Raw genomic sequence first — 23723 nt, 5'->3', positions numbered from 1 at the left:
AACTCCATGCGGGCTTTCATGTGTCTTGCACTGAGGAGAGGCTTCCGTCCACTTCCACTCAGTCATAAAGCCCCAAATGGTGGAGGGGCTGCAGTGATGGTTAACTCTCTAGAACTTTCTCCCATCTCACAACTGCATCTCTGGAGCTCAGCCACAGTGATCTTTGGGTTCTTGTTGGATTTATCTTACCCAACATTATAATGAATAGACACAAAAGGAATGAAGACGCTGGTCTCTTTTTCTCATGAGGAGGGCGCATTGGAGATTGTTCAGGTTACAGCCTCTCAACACGCTCTAAACAATCTTTCCCGTCGCTCCTGCATTTATTTGAAAATAGGGAGGTTTCTAAGTTTACAAGACACAACACACTAAGGGGAGGGTTTCAAGGTGAAAACATGGCACCGACACCTGCTACGTCCCGGCCACGTCCTTCTCTCTGATGATTCCTGCTGAGTCATCTTCTTGAAGGCGAGACATCTTTCTTTCTAAAAATTGTCCATAATACTCATGCAAGCTAAGCAAATAAATGATAACTTCTACAATATATCTAACAGTTCTTCTTTACCTCTCTCACCAAGGCTCTTCTCCCCCGATTGCTGTTTGGCCAGAGGGCCAGCTCTAGGAAGGGTTCTGGTCGTCCCAAAAGTCTTCCATTTCAGGATTATGGAGGCCACTGTGCTCTTAGGAACCTTAAATGCAGCAGATTTGTATTTTTTGTAACATTAGCGAGATCTGTGCCTTGCCATAATTCTGTCTCTGGGCTCTTCAGGCAGTTCCTTTGACCTCATGATTTTCATTTGCTCAGACATGCACTGTGAGCTGTAAGGTCATAGACAGGTGTGTGGCTTTCCTAATCAAGTTCAATCAATATAATCAAACACAGTTGGACTCCAACGAAGGTGTAGAACCAGCTCAAGGATGATCAGAAGAAATGGACAGCACCCGAGTTAAATATATGTGTGTCACAGCAAAGGGTCTGAATACTTATGGCTATGTGATATTTCAGTTTTTCTTTTTAATAAATCTGCAAAAATTTCAACAATTCCGTTTTTTTCTGTCAATATGGGGTGCTGTGTGTACATTGAGGGGAAAAAATAACTTAATGATTTTAGCAAATGGCTGCAATATAACAAAGAGTGAAAAATGTATAGGGGTCTGAATACTTTCCGTACCCACTGTTTGTCTTTATGGACCTTGCTTTGTGCACTGGTGCAGAGACTTGTTTGGGTAATCCCAAAACTGTTTGACTGTCCAAAATCTCTTGCTATGTTGACGCATTCAGAGTACCTTTCACTGGAGCTCAGCGGCTAATATTTTGGACATTTCCAACTTTGTGGGAACTGGTTCATAAAGACATGGATGAGAGAGTTTGATGTGGATGAACTTGACTGGACTGCACAATCCTGAGCTCACCTTGTAGAACAATTCTGGATGAATTAAAGAGGAGCCTTCTCGTCCAACATTAGAGTGTGACCTCCCAAATGCACTTCTGGACAAATGGTCATAAATTCCCATAATCACACTCATCGATCATGTGGACAGCCTTCCCAGTAGAATTTAAGATGTTATAATTGCAGAGGGTGGACCAATATCATATTAAACCCAATGGACAAAGAATGGGACGTCACCTAAATTCATATCTGAGTCAAGGCAAGTGAGAGAATACTTTTGTTAATATAGTGTATCTGAAAATGTCTGTGAACTGACACTTCACATCCAACCCGATAGAGCTTGAGAGTACAGCAAAGAGGAATGGGTGAAACTGACCAAAGATATGTCAAGCTTGTAGCATCATTATCAAAAAGATAATTGCTGACAAAATTGCATCAACAAAGTACAGTATTGAGGAAAACCTGTGAATACTACCAATCAAAGGTTTGGAGACATTTCTTATGCTATTAAATGAGAAACCATGAAGTGCAAACTCCACACAGGCGAGGCCGGATTTGAAGCCGGGTCCTCAGAACTGTGAGGCGGATGTGCTAACCAGTTGTCACCGTGCCGCCAGGCTGCAACATAAAATATGAAAATAGTGAACTGCTGTGAATAATCAAAAACTGGGTATTTGTGTATCATTTGGTGGCATTGGCCATGCTGATTTGAAATTTCATATTTTTTTGTGCCCATTGCCAAAGTACTTCTTTATGCGGGTTTCAAATTGTTTAAAGTGTGCTCCATACGGTAAGTGCCAAGAGGTATTGTTGGGAATTGGTGCTACATGCGATACAGTGGAAGCTCCAAAATCGAACACAGCCTGCTTTGTGATGATTGATTAGCTCCCCTTCTCTAGGGCGCGGTAGGTCGTGGGTGCGGGGGATTTGGCTGTTAGGCAGCAGTGCCTGGCAGCCCCCCCTCACGGGCCTCTCCAGATTTTAATCCACCACATCACTCCGGGGAGCACTGATACACGCGGTAGGGCCAACGACTGCCAGTCGGCAGTCATAGTAACAGAGGGCGAGTTGGGTTCTCACTTAGTTGCACGGCGGTACTCCTGAGGCCGATCCCCCGCCGGGCTGGATGACTGCTTGGCATTGGGGCTACCCCCTCATGACCCGCGGCTGCTCCCTGGTTCCCCCCCCCCCCCCCCATTATCGGGTGCCCCTAACCGCCTTCCTTTCTAACAAACACGGTCTGTTACCAAACCCTTCTTCTAGAGTAACTTAAACAATACTTGAACAAACTTTTATCCTTGTCTTCTGATTTCAAAACTAGTTATCCCTCAATTTGTTGTGTAATGGTAATAATATAATTTGGTGATGAAACATTTCACTGTTCTCACGGCACTCTGAGGGAAATCATAACCACAATGCGGCCTGAGACAAAAATTAGTTTGACACCCCAGTTGTAGACAATGTAATGACTTAGTTTTCTCATCCTGTTTACAATTAGTGCTTTGTCTTTGTTTCTCTCTCCCCTCTAGAAACTTTGTTCTGTTCGACTGATTCTCAATAAACTTCAATTATAATACTAAGAAACCACAGCGGAAGCTTAAAGACTCCACTGTGCCACAGTAAAACTGTTCCGACGTAAAAGGGATACAGATCTTCCATTCTGCTTGACCTGACAGCCGGGGGAAAAAAAAAAAAAAAAAGATTGACTGCTTCCAATTTGTTTTCTTTTTGTGCTCGCCCTTGTGCGCTATGGCAGTGGTGTCAAACTTACAGCCCGGCTGAGACTCTTTTGAAACTCATGCTTTTACTTTGACACAAGCACCGCCGAACCGGAAGTGATGTGACTTGCGTGACGTGATATGACGAAGCTGAGAGAGAAACAAGATCCTCGAGATTTTTATGGCAAGCTCCTGGGTGACAATTATATTAGCAGCTGATTCAAGTTTCTATTTTGCACTGACTGTCAATATGTATGTCCGTAATAGACAGAGCTAACATTTATATTGTCTTCATTTTTTAATTCTCACTCTGCCAATCTGCCTGATGTCAAGACTAAATTTAACCTGGAAACTAATATGAGGACGTCTTGCATCTATTCACAAGAGGCTAAACTATAAATATAATAAATCCATACTTCTGGAGCAAAGCCTACTTCATATAATATGCTGTGCCACTTTTGCATTGTGGAAAACACATGAAAAACACCTATACAAATATTTGACTGAATATTGCAAATTATCAGTCAACAGTCTAAATTCAAAAAGGTTTGATTGGTGCAATCCCTTTTATTATTATTATTTTTGCCACAACTCATATGTATACATTTAAAAGGCATGGGGATAACTGCACTTTCATACTTTAAAGTTCCCACGAGTTTGTATGGTGTGATGAGTCAGGTGAGGTTTTCGAGATTTCCAGATGGATATGGACATTTGTGTAAATTCAAAATGATTTCTAAAGTTATTTTTTAAAAGGTACATACAGTTTATAGATCTACTGTGATTTGTAACTTGCAACTGCAAATGAAAACACTGATTCATAGTTGAACTTGCACTTATTTTTGTTATGACGTTTTGGATTGCTCATATGATTTGAAACAAGATTTGCAGCAAGATAACAATCAATAAATGTAAATATTTTCACAAAAAATGTATAATTACTTATAGCTTATTAGGCCATGGATATACTGGTCCAGCCCACTTGAGATCAAACTGGGGTGAATGTAGCCTGTGAACTAAAATGAGTTTGACAACGCTGGTTTTGGCATGTCTCACCAACCTTTTTGAAACTGAGAACTACTTCTTGGGTACTGATTAATGCAAAAGACTCCGAGTTTTGATACACACTTCTGAAATAAATAAATAAATAAATAAATAAAAGCTTACATTTACCTTTAATTATGTTATTTAAAATAATGATATTCATCTCCGTGAAGATAGATCGCATTGTTGTTGTCTCACAATAATTTATTTAATTAGGGAACAAATATTGTGTAAGACTATTTCTATAAATCTCTTGCAAGTACTGTATATACATTTTAAAATGATCAGTTCCACCTGTATGCTTTTGCTGTGGAACAGGGGATTTTGAAATACTACCTCTGCTCAATTTTTAATTGTTATTATTATTTTTTTTTAAATTAATCTGATATTTATTGAAAAAGCAGCCAGACAGAAAAGGGTTTTAGGGTACACACAGGGGGAACAGAGTGGACAAGGGGTGAGAACCACAGCAGAACAATAGTGAGACAGTCTAGATATTTAAACAAGTAAAATTACAACAGTTATTTGTAGATTGGGGAGTTGGGGGGGGGGGGTTTAGGATTGGAGGGGACACACCCAGTGAGGATATGCAATAACTAACCAAGAGAACCAGATAAGAGCGGACAGAAAAGGGTAGGACAGGATGTGGGAAAATGAGCAAGGCAGTGTTACTGTCGAGTGATGCGGTGGGAATCTTTTTTTAGTGTCTAAACACCTGTAAGAACTTGTGAGTTGATAGGTTAGTATAACACAGTCCAGACCAAAGTCACGGGTGTCAAACTCAAGGCACCGGGGCCAAATCTGGCCCGCAAAGCCATTTCATGTGGCCCGCGAAAGCAAATCATCTATCATCTTTCCATGATTATTGCTAAAATTCTCATAAAATAATAACAATAAATAGTAGCTTTGAGACATTGCAAGCATTTTGTGTTTATGGTAACTTGAACAATAGTTGAACAAACTATTATCCTTGACTTCTGATTTCAAAACTAGGTATCCATCAATTTGTATGTAATAATGAGGTGATTAAACATTTATATGGTTTCATAGTCAACGGCCCTCTGAGGGAAACCGTGACAACAATGTGGCCCGCGACAAAAATGAGTTTGACACACCTGTTATAAGTGATCCCAGCAGAAGTAATTAAAGTCTATAGTGTTTCTATCGAACCATATCACATGCATACTAGTCAACTGGTGTACAGAGTTTCTGAGCCGGCATATCGAGGACGGGTGAGCCCGCCAGCCGGTGGGGGTGGTTGGCAAATCAGCGAGCCCGTCCAGCAGGGGACGCTCTTTGTGATCTGTGTTCCCTTCTCTGGTGGCATCAAACACACAAAAACTAAAAAAGTTAAATATACAGTACTTATGGAGTTAATCATTCTGATGAACACAAAACTGATATTCCACAAGCTTTGCTTAAACTCTGGGAGATATGGTGCAATCACATGTCAAGCATGTGACTTTACCAGATTTTCCCCAAAAAGTTGGTCAAATTCCTAATTGTACTACCTTTAGGCCAGGCATTCAACTTCAAAATTACCATTGCAAATACCTTTGAGTTTAAATTGAATATGGTATAATATGTTCAAACAATATTTGTTTTGTGGTTTAAAACCTGTACATTGTTTGTAAATGAAGTGTCGCAACAATAAACACCAAACAAAAAATATTTATTGCTAAAATTACACACAATGGGGAGATGAAGGTGGTCAAGATGAGCTGGGTGGAAGTTTGTGGAGAATCCAGGCTTTCAGCAGCTCCATCTCAGGCAGGGAGAGTTGGTGGTAGAGACCGGGTAGGGAGTGGAAAGCGGTCGTCATCCCAGCCTTCTGCAGCAACATTGATGTGTCCTCTCCCCAATGATGAAGCACCAGCTCATCACTTGTCCCATGGCACTGGAGCAACTCCGGGAGGACGTGTCCTGCTCTAACCCGCTCCTCCACTGCCTTCATTACACAGAAATGAAACAAGGGAGGGCCAATCTGGTGCGATTGTGCAAATGTAATAAAAAAATATGGTGGCTTGGCTGCACTGGAGTAAGCTGTGCTTTGCGTGGGCTCCCGCTGAGCCTTTTATAATTTCCTCTTTGAGTTGTATATTCCACGACAATCAGCAAAAAGTCTGACTTAACTATTCTACCACCAAAGACGCCCAGGAATAACATCCAGATGGCGACCAACCTGCGGAAGTATAGATTTACTGGCGCCACCGACACTAGGCCCAATGCATCCCCGGACCAAAGTGCTTCCAGGTGTCCTGGCGGACAAAAACCACCCTCCCCCAAAGGGTCCCTGCAAAATGCATCTTTCAGAACTGAAGTCTGAAATTATTGTCGTGCTGAGAGTGGCTATATCAGCAGTGACTAAGTCGACGTTAAGAAATTCCCTCACAGACGATTTTGACTATCAAGTATAAACTACAAGCAATGAAAACAGACACAGCGGTACCTCAAGTAACCCAACTAAGTTTTTCAAGATACGAGCAGTCAGTCAGTAGATTTTTTTTGCCTTGTGTTGCGAGCAATGATTTAAGTTATGACCCTCCACTGCTAAATGGCAGCAGTTTGGCAAATAAGAGCCGTAGTGTTCTTGCTTCAAGCCATTTATTGTCACTCCCAAGTTGAAGTTTCCTGTACGACTAAACATAAAACAAGAAATTACATGTGTATTTAACCCAAAAACATAGTTGCCTTATGCAAGTCCACTAGCTTAATGATAACATACAATGCAAAACATCATAGATAGGCTAACAATACTAGGATCAATGTAGTTTTTTGTTTTTGAACAAACAAGACATGCAGAATTACAATATAACAATACTTATAGGCATGGATTCTTTATCCTCTGCCAAAAATGACTTCTATTACTGCAGCTTACCGAGTCACTTAGTTGTGAGACTCTTCTTCATTTATTATGGCTGTCTTTAATATATTGCCCTTAGTGGCCAAGGGATGCACATCAGAAGAGCACAATGTCAAAGGGCACTGACACATAAAATCATGATGCACACACGGTTTAACTATTTACATTACATTCATATTCATATGTTAATACTGTATGTTTGCAAAATACAATACGCTAGAGTGCTATTTTTCTCATTTAAAAACATTACAATTACATCATTATTATTTGTGGAGCAGGAACAGATTCATGGCATTTCCATTAATTTCAATGGGGAAAGAGGATTTGTGATACGAGTGTTTTTAAGTACGAACGTGGTGAAGGAACGAATTCAACTCATAACGCACCACTGCATTCCATTTCTGCAAACCTGCCATAAAATGTGATCTGTGCGTCGTCATCTACTGTAATTCACAACAATAGAAAAAAAAAATCTGCTTCAACTAAGACCATACAAGCATTTTTATTGAACATACCACATCAAAATTCACAGTGCTGAAATAATGTTTTTTTTTATAACATAGCAACATTTCATAGTTGCATTAGTTTAAGAAAATGCTGCTTGCCTATAGTTTTGACTATTATGAAAAACAAATCCCATTTCATGACCAATTTATTCAGAAATCCAGGTAATTCTAAAGAGTTGATGTACTTTTCCTGTCAACTTCATGTACAATAGATATGCGTTATTTACGTTGCTCTGACCACCTACAGTACGCCTATTCCAAGGTATGGCGGGTAGTATTTACGATTAGTAGGAATACATAATTTTGAGATTTTGACGTGCAAACTGACGGGTCGAGGGGGCAGTAGCTTTAGCAGGGATGCCAGACTTCCCTCTCCCCAGCCACTTCATCCAGCGCTTCTGGGGGGGCGGGGGGGATCCCGAGGCGTTCCCAGGCCAACCGAAAGACGTAGTCTCACCAGAGTGTCCTGGGTCTTCCCCGGGGTCTCCTCCTCGTGGGACGTGCCAGGAACACCTCACCAGGGAGGTGTCCGGGAGACATCCGAATCAGATGCCCCGGCCACCTCATCTGGCTTTCTCGATGTGGAGGAGCAGCGGCTCTACTCTGAGATCCTCCCGGATGACCAAGCTTCTCACCGTATCACGCAGGGAGAGCCCGGACACCCTGCGGAGGAAACTAATTTTGGCCTCTTGTATACGGGACCTTGTTGTTTCGGTCACGACCCACAGCTCGTGACCATAGGTGAGGGTAGGAACATAGATCGACCGGTAAATTGAGAGCTTCGCCTTTCGACTTAGCTCCTTTACCACAACGGACCGATACAAAGTCCACATCACTGCAGATTCTGCACCGATCCGCCTGTCGATCTCCCGTTTCATTCTTCCCTCACTCGTGAACAAGACCCCAAGATCAGAATCAGAATCAGAATCATCTTTATTTGCCAAGTATGTCCAAAACACACAAGGAATTTGTCTCCGGTAGTTGGAGCCGCTCTAGTACAACAAACAGTCAATTTACAGAACACTTTGGGGACATAAAGACATTGACAAAAAACAATTGTGCAAAAAGATGCAGAGTCCTCTAGCACTTAGAGCAGTTCGAACGACTAATATTGCAATAGTCCGGTGCAATGACCATTGTGCAAAGGGCGCTGAGACTTCAAGGAGTGAATGCGGTTTAAAGTGACGAGTAGTGCGATCATCTGGGACAATGTCGGTTGTGCAAATGTTACAGATACTCCTCAATCAGTGTGCAAATGGAGCAGATGCTACTCTGGCATGAGTGGCCAGTATATGCAAATAGTGCAGCATGGCGAGACAACTACAGTGAGTGCACAAGTAATAAATAATTGGCCCCACAGAAATGTGACAACGAACTCAAGTCAAAAAATTGCCAGCTTGTTGTAATGGAATTATAGGTTAGGTGTTTAAGAAGTTGATCGCAAGAGGGAAGAAGCTGTTGGAATGTCTACTAGTTCTAGTTTGCGTTGATCGGTAGCGCCTACCTGACGGAAGGAGCTGGAAGAGCCGGTGACCGGGGCGCAGACGGTCCGAGAGGATTTTGCACGCCCTTGTCTTAGTTCTGGGAACGTGCAAGTCCTCAATGGTGGGTAGGGGGGTACCGACAATCCTTTCAGCAGTTTTGATTGTCCGTTGCAGTCGGAGTTTGTCCTTTTTTGTAGCAGCACCAAACCAGACTGTGATGGAAGAACACAGGACCGATTCGATGACCGCTGTGTAGAACTGTCTCAGCAGCTCCGGTGGCAGGCCGTGCTTTCTCAGAAGCCGCAGGAAGTACATCCTCTGCTGGGCCTTTTTGAGGACGGAGTTGATGTTGTTCGCCCACTTCAGGTCCTGAGAGATTGTAATTCCCAGGAACTTGAAGGTCTCGACGGTTGACACAAGGCAGCTGGACAACGTGAGGGGCAGCTGTGGCGAAGGATGCCTCCTGAAGTCCACGATCATCTCTACCGTCTTGAGCGTGTTCAGCTCCAGGTTGTGTCGCCCGCACCACAGCTCCAGCCGCTCCGCTTCCTGTCGATATGCAGACTCGTCACCGTCCTTGATGAGGCCGATGACAGTGGTGTCATCTGCAAACTTCAGGAGCTTGACAGTCGGGTTCGCTGAGGTGCAGTCGTTCGTGTAGAGAGAGAAGAGCAGCGGAGAGAGGACACAACCTTGGGGCGCCCCAGTGCTGATGCTGCGTGTGGATGAGGTGGCCTCCCCCAGCCTGACCTGCTGTGTCCTGCCCGTCAGAAAGCTGTAAATCCACTGGCAGATGGCAGGTGAGACGCTGAGCTGGAGAAGCTTGGTTGAAAGGAGTTCAGGGATGATGGTGTTGAACGCTGAGCTGAAGTCCACGAACAGGATCCTCGCGTAGGTCCCTGCACTGTCGAGGTGTTCTAGGATGAAGTGCAGTCCCATGTTGACTGCATCATCCGCAGACCTGTTCGCTTGGTAGGCAAACTGCAGGGGGTCCAGCAGGGGACCTGTGACACTCTTGAGGTGGTCCAGCACGAGACGTTCAAAGGACTTCATGACCACAGATGTCAAAGCGACAGGCCTGTAGTCATTCAGACTAGAGATTGCAGGTTTCTTGGGGACTGGAATGATGGTGGAGTGTTTGAAGCAGGATGGAACTTCGCACATTTCCAAAGATCTGTTAAAGATCTGAGTGAAGACTGGAGCGAGCTGGTCCGCGCAGACTTTGAGGCAGGATGGGGACACATGGTCCGGTCCTGTTGCTTTGTTAATCTTCTGTTGTTTGAAGATGCGTCTCACATCCTGTTCATGGATGGTTAACGCAGAAGTCAGAGGTGTGGTTGTGGTCGCGGGTGCGGCCGGGTGGGTGTGTGGAGTGAAACTGCCCTTTTCAAATCTGCAATAGAAGGTATTCAAGTCGTTGGCTAGTGTGCTATTGTTCTCAGCTTGGGGGGATCGTCGCTTGTAATTAGTCAGCGATTGGAATGCACGCCAGACTGATTTTGAGTCGTTCGCGCTAAACTGTTTTTCCAACTTTGCTGCATAGATCCTCTTTGCAATGTTAATTTCTTTAGTAAGCTGGTTTCTAGCTCGATTATACAGGGCCCTGTCCCCGCTCTGATATGCATCTTCCTTAGCTTGGCGAAGCTGCTTAAGTTTAGCAGTGAACCACGGCTTGTTGTTGTTGAATGTCCGAAATGATTTTGTTGGTACACAAACCTCTTCACAGAAACTGATATAGGATGTGACAGTGTCCGTATATTCATCCAGGCTGCCAGCTGAATTTTCAAAGACACTCCAGTCTGTGCAGTCTAAACAGCTTTGAAGTTCCATCTTTGCTTCATTGGTCCACTTTTTGACTGTTTTCACTGTAGGCTTCGCACATTTAAGTACTTGCTTGTACGTCGGTATTAAGTGAATTAAGCAGTGATCAGACGAGCCCAGGGCTGCACGAGGTATAGCACGGTATGCGTTTTTTACCGTAGTGTAGCAGTGGTCTAAAGTATTATTTTCCCTGGTAGGACAGTCGATGTGCTGCTTGTATTTAGGGAGTTCGTGGTTGAGTTTAGCTTTGTTAAAGTCCCCGAGAATAATGAGGGGTGAGTCAGGGTGTTTTTTTTCAATTTCGTTGACTTGTTCGGCGAGCGTTAGCAATGCGGCGCTCGTGTTAGCTTGCGGTGTGATATAGACTCCAGCCAGTATAAACGATGCAAACTCACGTGGCGCGTAAAATGGTTTACAGTTCAGAAACAGCGACTCCAAATGCGGGCTGCAGTGTGTGCTGAGCACCGTGACGTCCGTACACCATTTTTCGTTTATATGGAGGCATATCCCGCCGCCCTTCGTTTTTCCCGATGATTCCATGTCGCGGTCCGCTCGATGAATGTTGAAGCCGGGAAGCGTGACGGCGCCATCGGGTACAGCGTCGCAAAGCCAGGTCTCCGTGAAGCACATGGCCGCGGAACGTCCGAAGTCTTTACTGGTCTTTAACAGAAGATGAAGCTCGTCCATTTTGTTGGGTAGGGAGCGTACATTCGCGAGGTGGATCGACGGGAACGCCAATCTGTGTCCTCTCTTGCGGAGTTTCACCTGAATTCCGGCTCGTTTTCCTCTGTGGCGCCGCTTCCGCATCCATGCGCCGAAAACCGCGGACGCCGCTCCGGTGAGTAACTCGGGGAAAAAACTGATCGGATTTTCGAAAGTTGGTGACAGAAAGTCCGGAGTAGCCTCCTTGATGGTTAGCAGGTCTCCCCTTGTGTAAGTGAGTCGTGTAAGGTCTCCAAAGACGGACGAAAAACACAAAAACAAAGACAATACTAGAGAGCGCGTTACCGAGGCGGCCACACTGGTAGGCGCCATCTTGAAAGATACTTGAACTCCTCCACTTGGGGCAGGATCTCATCCCCGACCTGGAGCGGCCATGCCACCCTTTCCGACTGCCATGCCACCCTTTTCCGACTGAGGACCATGGTCTCAGATTTGCAGGTACTGATTCTCATCCCAGCCACTTCACACTCTGCTGCGAACTGCTCCAGTGAGAGTTGGAGATCATGGCTTGATGAAGCCAACAGAACCACATAATCTGCAAAAAGCAGAGATGCAATACTGAGGCCACCAAACCAGACCCCTTCTACGCCTCGGCTGCGCCTTGAAATTCTCTCCATAAAAGTTATGAACAGAATCGGTGACAAAGGGCAGCCTTGGCGGACTCCAACCCTCATTGGAAACGAGTCCGACTTACTGCCGGATATGCGGACCAAACTCTGACTCCGGTCGTACAGAGACCAAACAGCCCGTATCAGGGGGTTTGATACCCCACACTGCTCCTCCTGAATCTGGGATTCAACTTCCTGACGGACCCTCCTCTCCAGCACCCCTGAATAGACCTTAACAGGGAGGCTGAGGAGTGTGATCCCCCTGTAGTTGGAACACACCCTCGGGGACCACCACCCCAGTGGCGAAAACCAACGAAGAAGAATGCGCATGAAGACGTACTGGTGCGCAATGGCGGCAGCGAACAATTTGTTTCTTAACTGCAACACTTGAAATAAGATCATATTGTGCTAAGGAGGCTTTAGTGATGTGTACAATTGTGACCCCTCCCCTCCCACTCCGAGCCTAGGCTTACACCGTGTGGAATTTCAGTGACGTCAACTGGGTGAGTGTGAAACAATAAAATACGTCTATTCCAACATTGAGGCAGTTAAAAAGGTTAAACTTTGGGTTGCACTCTTGCACTGATGGTTTATAGGCATTTATTTTAGTGTTGAAACCAATGTAAGAGCTGATGACAGACATCCTTCCATCCCCAACACCTCTTATCCTGTTCAGCGTCGCGGTGTGGTGGAGCTCGCTTGTGGTGGAGCTCCCAGCTGACCTCGGGCAAAAGAAGGACTACACCCTGAACTGCCAGTCGCACTCACATTCACACCGTCATTGAGTGGGAACTGAACCCACGCTGCCTGCACCATTGTCAGCCGAATCTAGCATTACACCATCAGTGACAAGTGCCTGATGACAGACACAAAAATAAAATAGAAATAATTTTACCATACTGTAAAGAAAGTAGAAACAGCCGCATTACAAGCTTAACATTGAGCTAAAACTTCACAAACTACCAACTTTACATCACAATCAATTGGGATAAATTTCACAAACGTCTCACAGTATCATAAACATTAACCTTGTCCCTCATCGGTGGGTAGGTCAAGGAATCAACGTTTTACAGAGATTTGGTTCTATTCATTACTATTTTCATGCCAAAATGCTGAGTTCCAGTGCGTAGCCTTCACAATAAAAGGCTACATGTTTAAAACAGGAAGTCAAGTCAAAACCTGCACAGATAAACCATATGATGTGATAAAACTGTCGCAAATAACTTCAACCATGCTGTATTTAACTTTTAGCTGAAACATTATTGAATATAAATAATATTAATATTAAGTCAATTGGGTTAGTTACACACAGATTGCCTTTTAGTTCACAGGTTTGATAGTGATACTGGTTATAAAGTTCTCTGACTCAAATTTTCAATTTAGTTTATGCTGCGGGCTGCTAAGAAAATGGATGTTCATAACACCCCTTTGTTAAACCATGCAAACGTTTTGGACCAAGCCGCCTACAAGAACCGGAATCAAGAATAGTTTGGAAATGGAATCGAAATGAATCGGAATCAGGATCGGAATCGCTCAAATACAAACGATGCCCAACCCTATTGATCAGAAATCTGAAAAGGGCCATTATACAAGCTATTCATTAGATGTGCCTCCTCTGAATAGTTCTCAAGAAAATTCTGTGTTCATAGTACAAACTTTCTGGTATTGGCAGCGCCAGATTTTATTATATCCAACTCAGTGTAACCCTCCTACATCAAATTTTAATGTACAAACTGACATGAAACAAATCATGAGTAAAAATGATCTGCTACTTAATTCAGTCGTCGGTTTCATTGTGTGTATGTATGTAGTCTGTTCAAGCATCGTAAAAAACGACTGAAAATTATAATTAAAAGATTGATTACAAATGTAATCAGAAATAACTGCCCAACATGATGTGTGTATTGATGTGTTGTACCTTAAAAGCAACAGAGTCTTTATTCAGGAAACTGGACAGTGCAAAAACCCCAGCTATATCAGGATGGTACCGACACACCAAGTGGATGGCCATAGCTCCACCCATGGAGAAGCCCCCTTTTATTTGGAGAAACAAAGAGAAAAATATTAGTGACAAAAACAGTTCAATTCTGCGATTATTTCCCACACATCATAACAATAGATGCACCGATACCACTTTTTTCAGACTGAGTACGGGTACAACCATTTACATTTGAGTATTTGCCGATATCAAGTACCAATACTTTGTAAGGCCATTATGTCTTGCAATTTTAATGACAATGGGTTTTATTTGAACCAAATATTGTTACAAACACAAACTTTTACTGAACACAGCATACATTTTAACTGAAATAACACTTTTACACACAAAATCAAATATTGCTCAAGTTATGTACAGCACTTTATTACAGCTTTGTTTATTTTCCTTAAGTGCACTATAAATGCAGTTGAGTTGATTTGTGTTTTTCTACACACGGAATAATCCTATTCCATTTATTTGCCCAGCAGGTATACTGTACCTGCTGCTTCTGTTATGAACGCCTTGGCCTTTAAGTGGGCAGCGTAGTGCTTGCATGCAGACGATAACGTAGATTTGATGAAAAGACACAAAGAAGAATGCAGTAATATAACTTGTTTTTCGCAGAGTAGAACGATTATATGGCTGGGAGTATTATTACAGTGCCGTGAAAAAGTATTGCCCCCCCCCAATCTCAAAATCTTAGATTTTGGCATAGTTTCCCCACTTTAATGTTTAAGATCATCAAACAGATACATATCTGACAAATATAACCCAAGTGTACTTGAAAGGCTGTTTTTAAATGGTGAGTTCATTTATTAAGGGAAAAAAAACTTCAATGGTACCTGGCCCTGTGTTAAAAAGTAACGGTCCCCCTTGTTAAATCATGAATTAATTGTGGCTAATCACAATTTTGGGTGACCGAACCCAAGCCTGATTACCTCTACACCTGTTCAATCAAAATTGTTCCGACAAAATCAAATTGGACAAATAATCTAAAAAAGCTGCAACAAAATGACATGAGCCAAAGAAATTCCAGAACTGTCGAGAAATAAATTGACATCTGTCACTCTGGAAAGGGTTACAAAATCCATTTCTAAAGATTTAGGATTCCAGCGAACCATAGGGAGCACCATTATCCTCACATGGAGAAAACATGGAACCGTGGTGAACCTTCATAGAAGTGGCCGGCCTACAAAGATTTCCCCAAGAGAACAGCAATGACTCATCCAAGAGGCCACAAAGGAACTCAGGACAACTTCTGAAGAGCTATTTACATTTATTTGATGATCTTAAAGTGGGGAAACTACACAAAAATATAGGAATTTGATAAGCGGGCCAATAGTTTTTCACGGCACTGTATTTTAGCTTTTTGTAAATGTCCCTCATTTTATATATATTTATTGAAAGGTTTATACTGCGACATTTGTGCTATTCATGAGCCCTATTCATGTTTTCAATCATGTGTTATCATTAAGCTACCGCTAGCAGACTTTTGGAAGAAAAACCTACACTTGAGACTAGATGTTCACCTTCACTGTATAAAAAGATATATTTTTTTCACTCACTGTCTGACATCAACTCACACTAAACCTTTCCAATTTAATTTCAATTAGGATGACCAAAATTATTTCTATTTGAGAAATGCCAGAATAATGAGAGGATTTTTACTTCTCTCGGCATTTTCTCATTACTTACTTTGCCATTAACCAATTTTGGAAAACCCACATGATGATGTCATTTCGCTGTAAGCTTCTGATAGGTTTATTGACATTTTTTTTAGTTAATTAGAGACACACCTGAAACACACTGCTTCTTTATGTAACATCATGGGAAAGTCAAAACAAATGAGCCAAGATATCAGGAAGAGAATTCTGGACTTGCACAAGTTTGGCTCATCCTTGGGTGCAATTTCCAGATGCCTGAAGGTGCCACATTCATCTGTTCAAACAATTATATGCAAGTATAATCACCATGGGAATGTCCAGCCATCATTCCACTCAGGAAGGAGACGGGCTCTGTGTCCCAGAGATGAATGTGCTTTGGTCTGAAATGTGCATGTAAACCAAAGAACAAAAGCAAAATACCTTGTGAAAAGGCTGGGCCGAAGGTGGTAAGATTATGTCATTATCCACAGTGAAAAAAGTACTGTACCAACATGGGCTGAAAGGTCACTCTGCCAGGAAGAAGACATTTCTCCAAAAGAAACAGTGCAAATGTATGCAGTTTACATTCTGGATATTTTTCAGGAACATTTTGATTTTGACAGGAACATTTGCATCTCAGCCATAAGCCAGTTTTAATTTATTCAAAGGGATGTCTTGGCGCCAAATTGCTAAATATATAATAATGCAATAATAATGCAGTCACAGTTTTATTTGAAGAATGATACATACAGGTTGTATGGTCCTGTAGCAAAGCTAAATTGATTAGAAAAACTAACAAAAAAACTTTTGAGAACATTTATTGTGCAGAAATAAGTAAAAATAAAACAACGCTGTCGGAACATGATTAAGATGTGTGTATGGGTTTGTGTTATGTAAGTGATCATTGATGTATGTGCTCATTGCGGTGAATACATGTGTGTATGTGTCTAGTGATTTAAATGTGTACCATGTATGTATTTGTATTGATGCATGTGTATAAAAAAATTATTCTATTGTACAGATACTACTCAAAGACATCTGACAAAACAAATAAAAAACGATGTTAAAAACTCAAGACTGCATACAGGACATCCATCACTCAGTAGAAAGGCTTAAAAAAATAAATAATTCTTCAACCCTCCCACTGACCATGGAAATGGAAAGTGGACTGATCAAATTGCTTGTCCAAAATCTGTTCTAGTTCTATGTTCAAGTTTTGTGAGGCCAGTCAAGTTCTTCCACACCAAACTTTAATGCTTTAATTTGTGGAAAAACAAGCAAAACAATTAACGTACATCCAGTTTCAATATAATTTTGGCTCAATTTCAGAGCGGAACTATGTTAGCGATGCTGCTCAAGCCTGTCTCCACTAGGACCCTCCGCCTGCTTTTGGGTTCAGTCCTACATCATACGATTACCAGTCGTGACAGTGGTGTTCTGTTGTTGGACTTCTGTGCTCATCACGGATTGTCCATAACGACCACCATGCTCAACCACAAAAGTGTCCACACGTGCACTTGGCACAGGGACACCCGAGGTCGTAGTTCGAGGATCGACTTTGTGGTTGTGTCATTGGACTTACGGCCGCATGTCTTGGACACTTTGGTGAAGAGAGGGGCGGAGCTGTCAACTGATCACCACCTGGTGGTGAGTTGGCTCCAATAGTGGTGGAAGATGCCGGTCCGACCTGGCAGGCCCAAACTTATCGTGAGGGTCTGCTGGGAACGTCTGGCAGAATCGCCTGTCAGAAGGCGCTTCAACTACCACCTACGGCAGAAGTCTGCTCATGTTTCGGGGGATGCGGGGGACATTGAGTCCGAGTGGACCATGTTCCACACCTCCATTGCTGAGGCGGCCGACCGGAGCTGTGGCCTGTCGTGGCGGTAACCCCCGAACCCGTTGGTGGACACCAACAGTGAGGGATGCTGTCAAGCTGAAGAAGGAGTCCTATCGGGCCTTTTTTGCCTGTAGGACGACACCTGAGGCAGCTGATGGGTATCGGCTGCCCAAGCAGAATGCAGCTTTGGTGGTCGCTGAAGCAAAAACCCCGGCGTGCGAAGAGTTCGGTGAGGCCATGGAGAAAGACTTCGGGACGGCTTCGAGGAAACTCTGGTCCACCATCCGCCGTCTCAGGAGGGGGAAGCAGTGCACCAGCAACACTGTGTATAGTGGAGATGGGGCACTGCTGACCATGACTCCGGACGTTGTGAGTCGGTGGGGAGAATACTTCGAAGACCTTCTCAACTCCACCGACACGCCTTCCCATGAGGAAGCAGAGTCTGCATTCTCTGAGGCGGGCTCCCCTATCTCTGGGGTTGAGGTCACCGAGGTGGTTAAAAGCTCCTCGCTGGCAAGGCCCCCAGGGTGGATGAGATTCGCCTGGAGTTCCTAAAGGCTCTGGATGTTGTGGGTCTGTCCTGGTTGACACGTGTCCTGGTTGGCGTGGACATCGGGGACAGTGCCTCTGGATTGGCAGACTGCGGTGGTGGGATCCCTTTTTAAGAAGGGGGACCGGAGAGTGTGTTCGAACTACAGGGGGAATCACACTCCAACAGCCTCCCTGGTAAGGTCTATTCAGGAGGGAGAAACTCCTGAATAGACATCCCGACTCGGGATGTTGTGAGTCGGTAGGGAGAATACTTTGAAGACTTCCTCAATTCCACTGACACACCTTCCCATGAAGAAGCAGAGTGGGTGGAAGCATCAATGAATGGCGTCGATTTTTAAGGGTGGCTAATCGGTCGATCACTCTGTTGTGACTCAGATGCTCAAGTGTGTCTTTTACATCATTTTCCACTATTACCTACTTCAAAGGCTAATCCCAAATGCATCCTCCAGGAAAATATTAAGTACAATATTTTTCTGTTTTTATTGGCCATTTCTGAATTTGAAGTTAGTTCATTCTGTGTTTTGACATAATCCCTAATATTGTTCCGTCGCTTAATACATTTAACATTAACATCTGTAAACTAATTCGTTAATTGTAGGCGCATTTCATAATTAATATAAGATGTACAAGCAGATCAACTCTTTTCGCCACAGCACCAAAACGCGAAAATACAAAAGACCAGTGCAACAAATACGACACTGGCTGATTTGAAGAGCAAAAATGTTGCTTAAACGTAAAAGTAGCAAAGGATGTCTGCTCCAGGTGGGTAGAGTAGCCAAACATTGTACTCAAGTTAGCTGACAATAATATGACTCAAGTAAAACATAGTTCTCCCAAAAAATACTTGAGCAAGATTAAGAAGTACACAGTGAAATAATTACTCAAGTACTCAGTAAATAGCACACAAAAACAAAACTAACCAAAAAAAAAAACAACAACAACATTGCAATTTACGGCACAGTGTTTTCTAAAGCTATAAGTGGGCTGAAATATCCACATTTGGGCAGACGGTGCTAGACAAATACTACAATACATGAAAGTTGCTGTTTTTTTCTGTCTAAATGTAAACACGAGTAGCGCACTGTTGCCTTCATGGTAAAGACAACCATCCCAACATGGTCGCCACGTAGGCATGACAACCAGCCGGGCCGGCTTATCTAGTGTTAATACCTACGCCTGGGAAGCCCAATAGAAGGCGGGCTTCCCAGGCGTAGGTATGTGTGAGGTCATGTGACTTTATTGTGTCGTTTGATTGGTGAACTAGGCTTAAACTGGATTGGCGCAAAAAGCACCCAATGCAGAAGTTGAAGTCGTAGTCTCCCGCATGAAATAGTTCCTAAATAAGCAATAATGAATCAATAAAAGCACCGAGCGACAATTAGATCATTGTAACGGAGTAAAAGTACTGTTATTTCTTCATAGCAGAAGCGACGGAAGTGTTTTTTTCTGGTCTCGTCAACTTATGACGACAGTGACGACGACGGAAGATATGTAATAATGTTCAACACAAATCAGTTAATAACTTATTGACTGAATTAACTGATGCCTTAGATAAAGTATGTGAATAACTAATTTTCATTGTACTTCTTTTTATGTAATTATTTTTTAGATAACGCCATATTCTTACTCTGCTTCTTATTGAAGTAATTTTTCTTACTATTCTTAGTGTATGTCGTGTCTTGCAGCTCAAAAGATCTCTGGATGAAAACAGCTTGGCCTCCACCATCCCCCCTTGTTGGGGGGGGCCACGTGTTAAGTTTCTGCATAACATTAAAAAGTTGCTGGAGGTACATCTTGAGTCATAGTTCAAGACATCATGGGTTATGTGTGCTTCATGTGTGCCAACTTTTGTTTCCATTTTGTTTTGTGTTTTTTTCCCCCTCTAGCCTACAACTAACATGATGGAGTACCTTTCAAGGGCACCTACAGATTCCCCATATGTTCTGATGCTGGGGGAAGAGCGCAACTGTTCCCGAGCTTTTATGGTCATAAATGGGTCCACTTTGGAGCAGCCATCACTTCTTGGAGCCGTTGACGTGTGCTGTAAGGCAGAGGCTTGCTCACGGGCCACATGAAATGACGTGGCGGGCCGGATCTAGCCCCCGGGCCACCAGTTTGACACCTGTGCTGTAAGGAATACTTTGTGTTTGAGCTTGTTATCTCGGGTCTGAATGACTACAGGGCTGTCGCCCTGACAACTGTGGTCATGAAATTCTTTGAACGCCTCGTGCTGGACCACCTCAAGAGCGTCACAGGACCCCTGCTGCACACCCTGCAGTTTGCCTACCGAGCAAACAGGTCTGTGGATGACGCAGTCAACATGGGACTGTACTTCGTCCTAGAACACCTCGATGGCGCGAGGACCTACGCGAAGAGCCTGTTCATGGAGCTCAGCGTCTCGCCTGCCATGTGCCGGTGGATTCACAGCTTCCTGACAGGCAGGACACAGCAGGTGAGGCTGGGGGACACCACCTCATTCACACCGGGGCACCCCAAGCATGTGTCCTCTCTCCGCTGCTCTTCTCTCTCTCCACGAACAACTGCATCTCAACGCACCCAGCAGTCAAACCCCTGAAATTTGCAGACAACACCACAGTCATCGGCCTCAGACGGTGAGTCTGAGGCGAAGTCTGCATATCAACAGAAAGGGGAGCGACTGGAGCTTTGATGCGGCTGACACAACCTGGAGCTAAACACGCTCAAGACTGTAGAGATGATCGTGGACTTCAGGAAGCATCCTTCGCCACAGCTGCCCCTCACGCTGTCCAACTGCTCTGTGTTAACCGTCAAGACCTTCAAGTTCCTGGGAATTACAGTCTCTCAGGACCGGAAGTGCGAGACCAACATCAACTCCATCCTCAAAAAGGTCCAGCAGAGGATGTACTTCCTGCGGCTTCTGAGGAAGCTTGGCAAGCCACAGGAGCTGTTGAGGCAGTTCCACAAAGCAGTCATCGAATCAGTTCTGTGTTTATCCATCACAGTCTGGTTTGGTGCTGCCACAAAAAAAGGACAAACTCCAACTGTAACGGACAATCAGGACTGCCGGAAAGATCGGTGGTATCGGCCTACCCACCCTTGAGGACTTGCACGCTGCCAGAACTAAGACAAGAGCATGCAAAATCATCCACATCGTGGTCACCACCTCTTGCAGCTCCTTCCCTCAGGTAGGTGCTATCAATCAATGCGAACTCAAACAAGCAGACATTCCAACAGCTTCTTCCCTTTTGCCATTAAATTGCTTGAAGAATCGTAATCATTTGCAGAACTGTAATTGTTATCAGCATTACCAGTAACCTTTTATTGCTAAGTGACACTCCGTAGTGTGTTTTTATGTCTCAAAAGTATTTTCTTCTGAAAATGAATTTCTTGTGTGTTTTTGACATACTTGGCAAATAAAGAGGATTCTGATTCATTCAGTTAATTGTTTTTTGAAATGCCAGGAATGGTTTCACATGTTGTGAAGGCCATGAGAGCACAATTAAATGAAAGGCAAGAATGTCATGGTTCCGGTGTATTAAGTGAGGGTCTGCTCCATTTAAGCCTGTGTAAATTTGGTTTAGCAAAAGTTTTCATCATCTGTTTGTTTTGAGTGTTGCCTTATTGGACTGCCCCCTTTATATCAAAATGGTTTCTGATGAGTGGCCACTAAGTCTCAGTGAATTCTGCTTCAGAAGTTAAACTGTTCTGATGTAAAAATAATAATAATAATAATTAACTAAACAAAATATTACATCCATCCATTTTCCGTACTGCTTAAATGGTCTTTATTTTAATATTCCAAGAAAAATAATTACATGGTTTTGTTTTGTGAAAATTAAACTATATTTAATAACCAATAGAAGAATGTTTGGAAGAGTATTTTGTTGTTTCATCATGTGTTAGTAATTTATACCAAATTACAATTTGATAAAGTTGAAGTAAATTCAATATAACATTCTTAGACCATTTTGGTCGTATTTTTAACCACAGTTATACTGATTACCTAATAACCCATTTCTTGGTAGCTTTAACTCATCACTATGGGTAGTTTTCACCCCTTACTGGGTCAGAATTTTGACCCAATCTGCTAGGTGAAACCCTCATTCCAATGCGCTGAGTATAAGTAACCCAGCATTGGCTCGATCCCTTTTGGACTCAGCGCTGAATTAGCCATTTCACCCAATTTGGGTTACTTTTAACACGGACGTTTTACGAGTGCAGTACTTTCCTGCCTTCAGCGGTAGTACCAGAGCTGTAACGACTGTATATGAAAGGGTATTCCACAATCCTGGAATTGGGTGTGAAGTTTAACACTTGATACAACCTCTCCTGTCCCTGCTGGCACTGAGACGCAAATAAAATTATTTGACTGTGTGAAATAGTTGCCACAATATTCTGCTTCACTGGGTTCAGTTTAAAAGGCACAGAGGGACAATCTTATGAAAAATAAGAACATGTGAAAAATCTATTTAAAAAATTCACATTCAGCTAAAAATAGCAACGTGCCGATCATCTTTGTGGAATTTTCTCAAAAACATGGAATGAGCACTTCAAACGCCTCTAGAATCCTCTAAAACATAAATGCAGGAAAAAACAATTGATTCCTCAAGGAGATTACCTATTTTACTACACGCTGCTAATCTCACAATTAATGTGCCATGTGCGCAATTTCAGTCCGGTTTTTAGGGCAAGTGACACCTTTTGAAACTTCGTGGTCATCTTGACTTGGAGGACCCCTCAGCATTTCGGCCCATGCAGGCTTATTGGTGGATATTTCTAACTCAAACTTGGAAAAGGGGTTCCCCGAGTAGCAGACTAAAGGAAAGTGTTGAGGAGATGAATTGAGAAATAATCATGTTATGGTAGTTTATTCAACGTTTAAGGTGTTTTTTGACCAGATTTTCTATAGGTGATATCACACAAAAACATAACCCAAAAAAGCTACTCCGTCTAAAACAAAAGCCTGAATTTCTCCGGAACCCATCATCAGAGTTTCAAAACTCTTGGTGCATTGTACACAGGATGAAGTCACCAAACCAACCAAACTCTTGGAAACAGACCTTTGCTTGGACAAATATAATGTTGAAAAGAATTAACAAATAAATACTAAAAATTGTATAAATGATACTGAGAAAATAAAGTGCGATTCTATGATATTTACATTGAACGAAACACGTATCTGACCTGAATAGGTCTGTATTGTGTTTCATTTTCCTTTCCTCACACTGAAACAGCAACCTGCCCCCTCAAAAATCTTTCCATAGAAAATTCTACTGCTTGTCTATAAGCCAGGGAAGTGCACTTTGGGTACACAGGGATGCATTTCTGCAGTACAGTCAAGTGAATACACAGAGTATTTATAGTTAATGACAAAATGTTATGATTTAGTAAGAAAATATTTCAGCACTTTCCCATGAGCGTGTGTTTTTTCACTTACAGTACTTAGGAATGAAGATTGGGGGCTTTTCTGGCCCTTAACACTATGTCTTTCACACAGTTCTCTCAAACACCCACCCTCCCCTGCTGCATTACCTTCATGGTTTCATGGCTTAAAGGTTAACCCTTTCCCCTCTGCT

At 43.0% G+C, this 23723-nt stretch overlaps 1 protein-coding gene across 1 annotated transcript in view; it reads right to left on the bottom strand.

The window, feature by feature from the left end:
- Window positions 1-5650: 5650 nt before the first annotated feature.
- lyplal1 (lysophospholipase like 1) overlaps window positions 5651-23723 on the bottom strand; it is a 24617-nt gene continuing 6544 nt past the window's right edge. Inside the window, exons 4-5 of the mRNA XM_061673630.1 lie at window positions 14077-14192; window positions 5651-6101 (exon numbers count right to left, since the gene is read on the bottom strand). Coding sequence (XP_061529614.1) covers window positions 5865-6101; window positions 14077-14192 — 353 coding nt within the window. The 3' untranslated portion in view covers window positions 5651-5864. The remainder of the gene's footprint in view (window positions 6102-14076; window positions 14193-23723) is intronic.

Source organism: Phycodurus eques, chromosome 4 (assembly GCF_024500275.1).
Source record: "Phycodurus eques isolate BA_2022a chromosome 4, UOR_Pequ_1.1, whole genome shotgun sequence".
Taxonomy (NCBI): Eukaryota; Metazoa; Chordata; class Actinopteri; order Syngnathiformes; family Syngnathidae; genus Phycodurus; species Phycodurus eques.
Note: the sequence above shows the minus strand (reverse complement) of the source record. Positions and strands in the feature narration are given on the sequence as shown.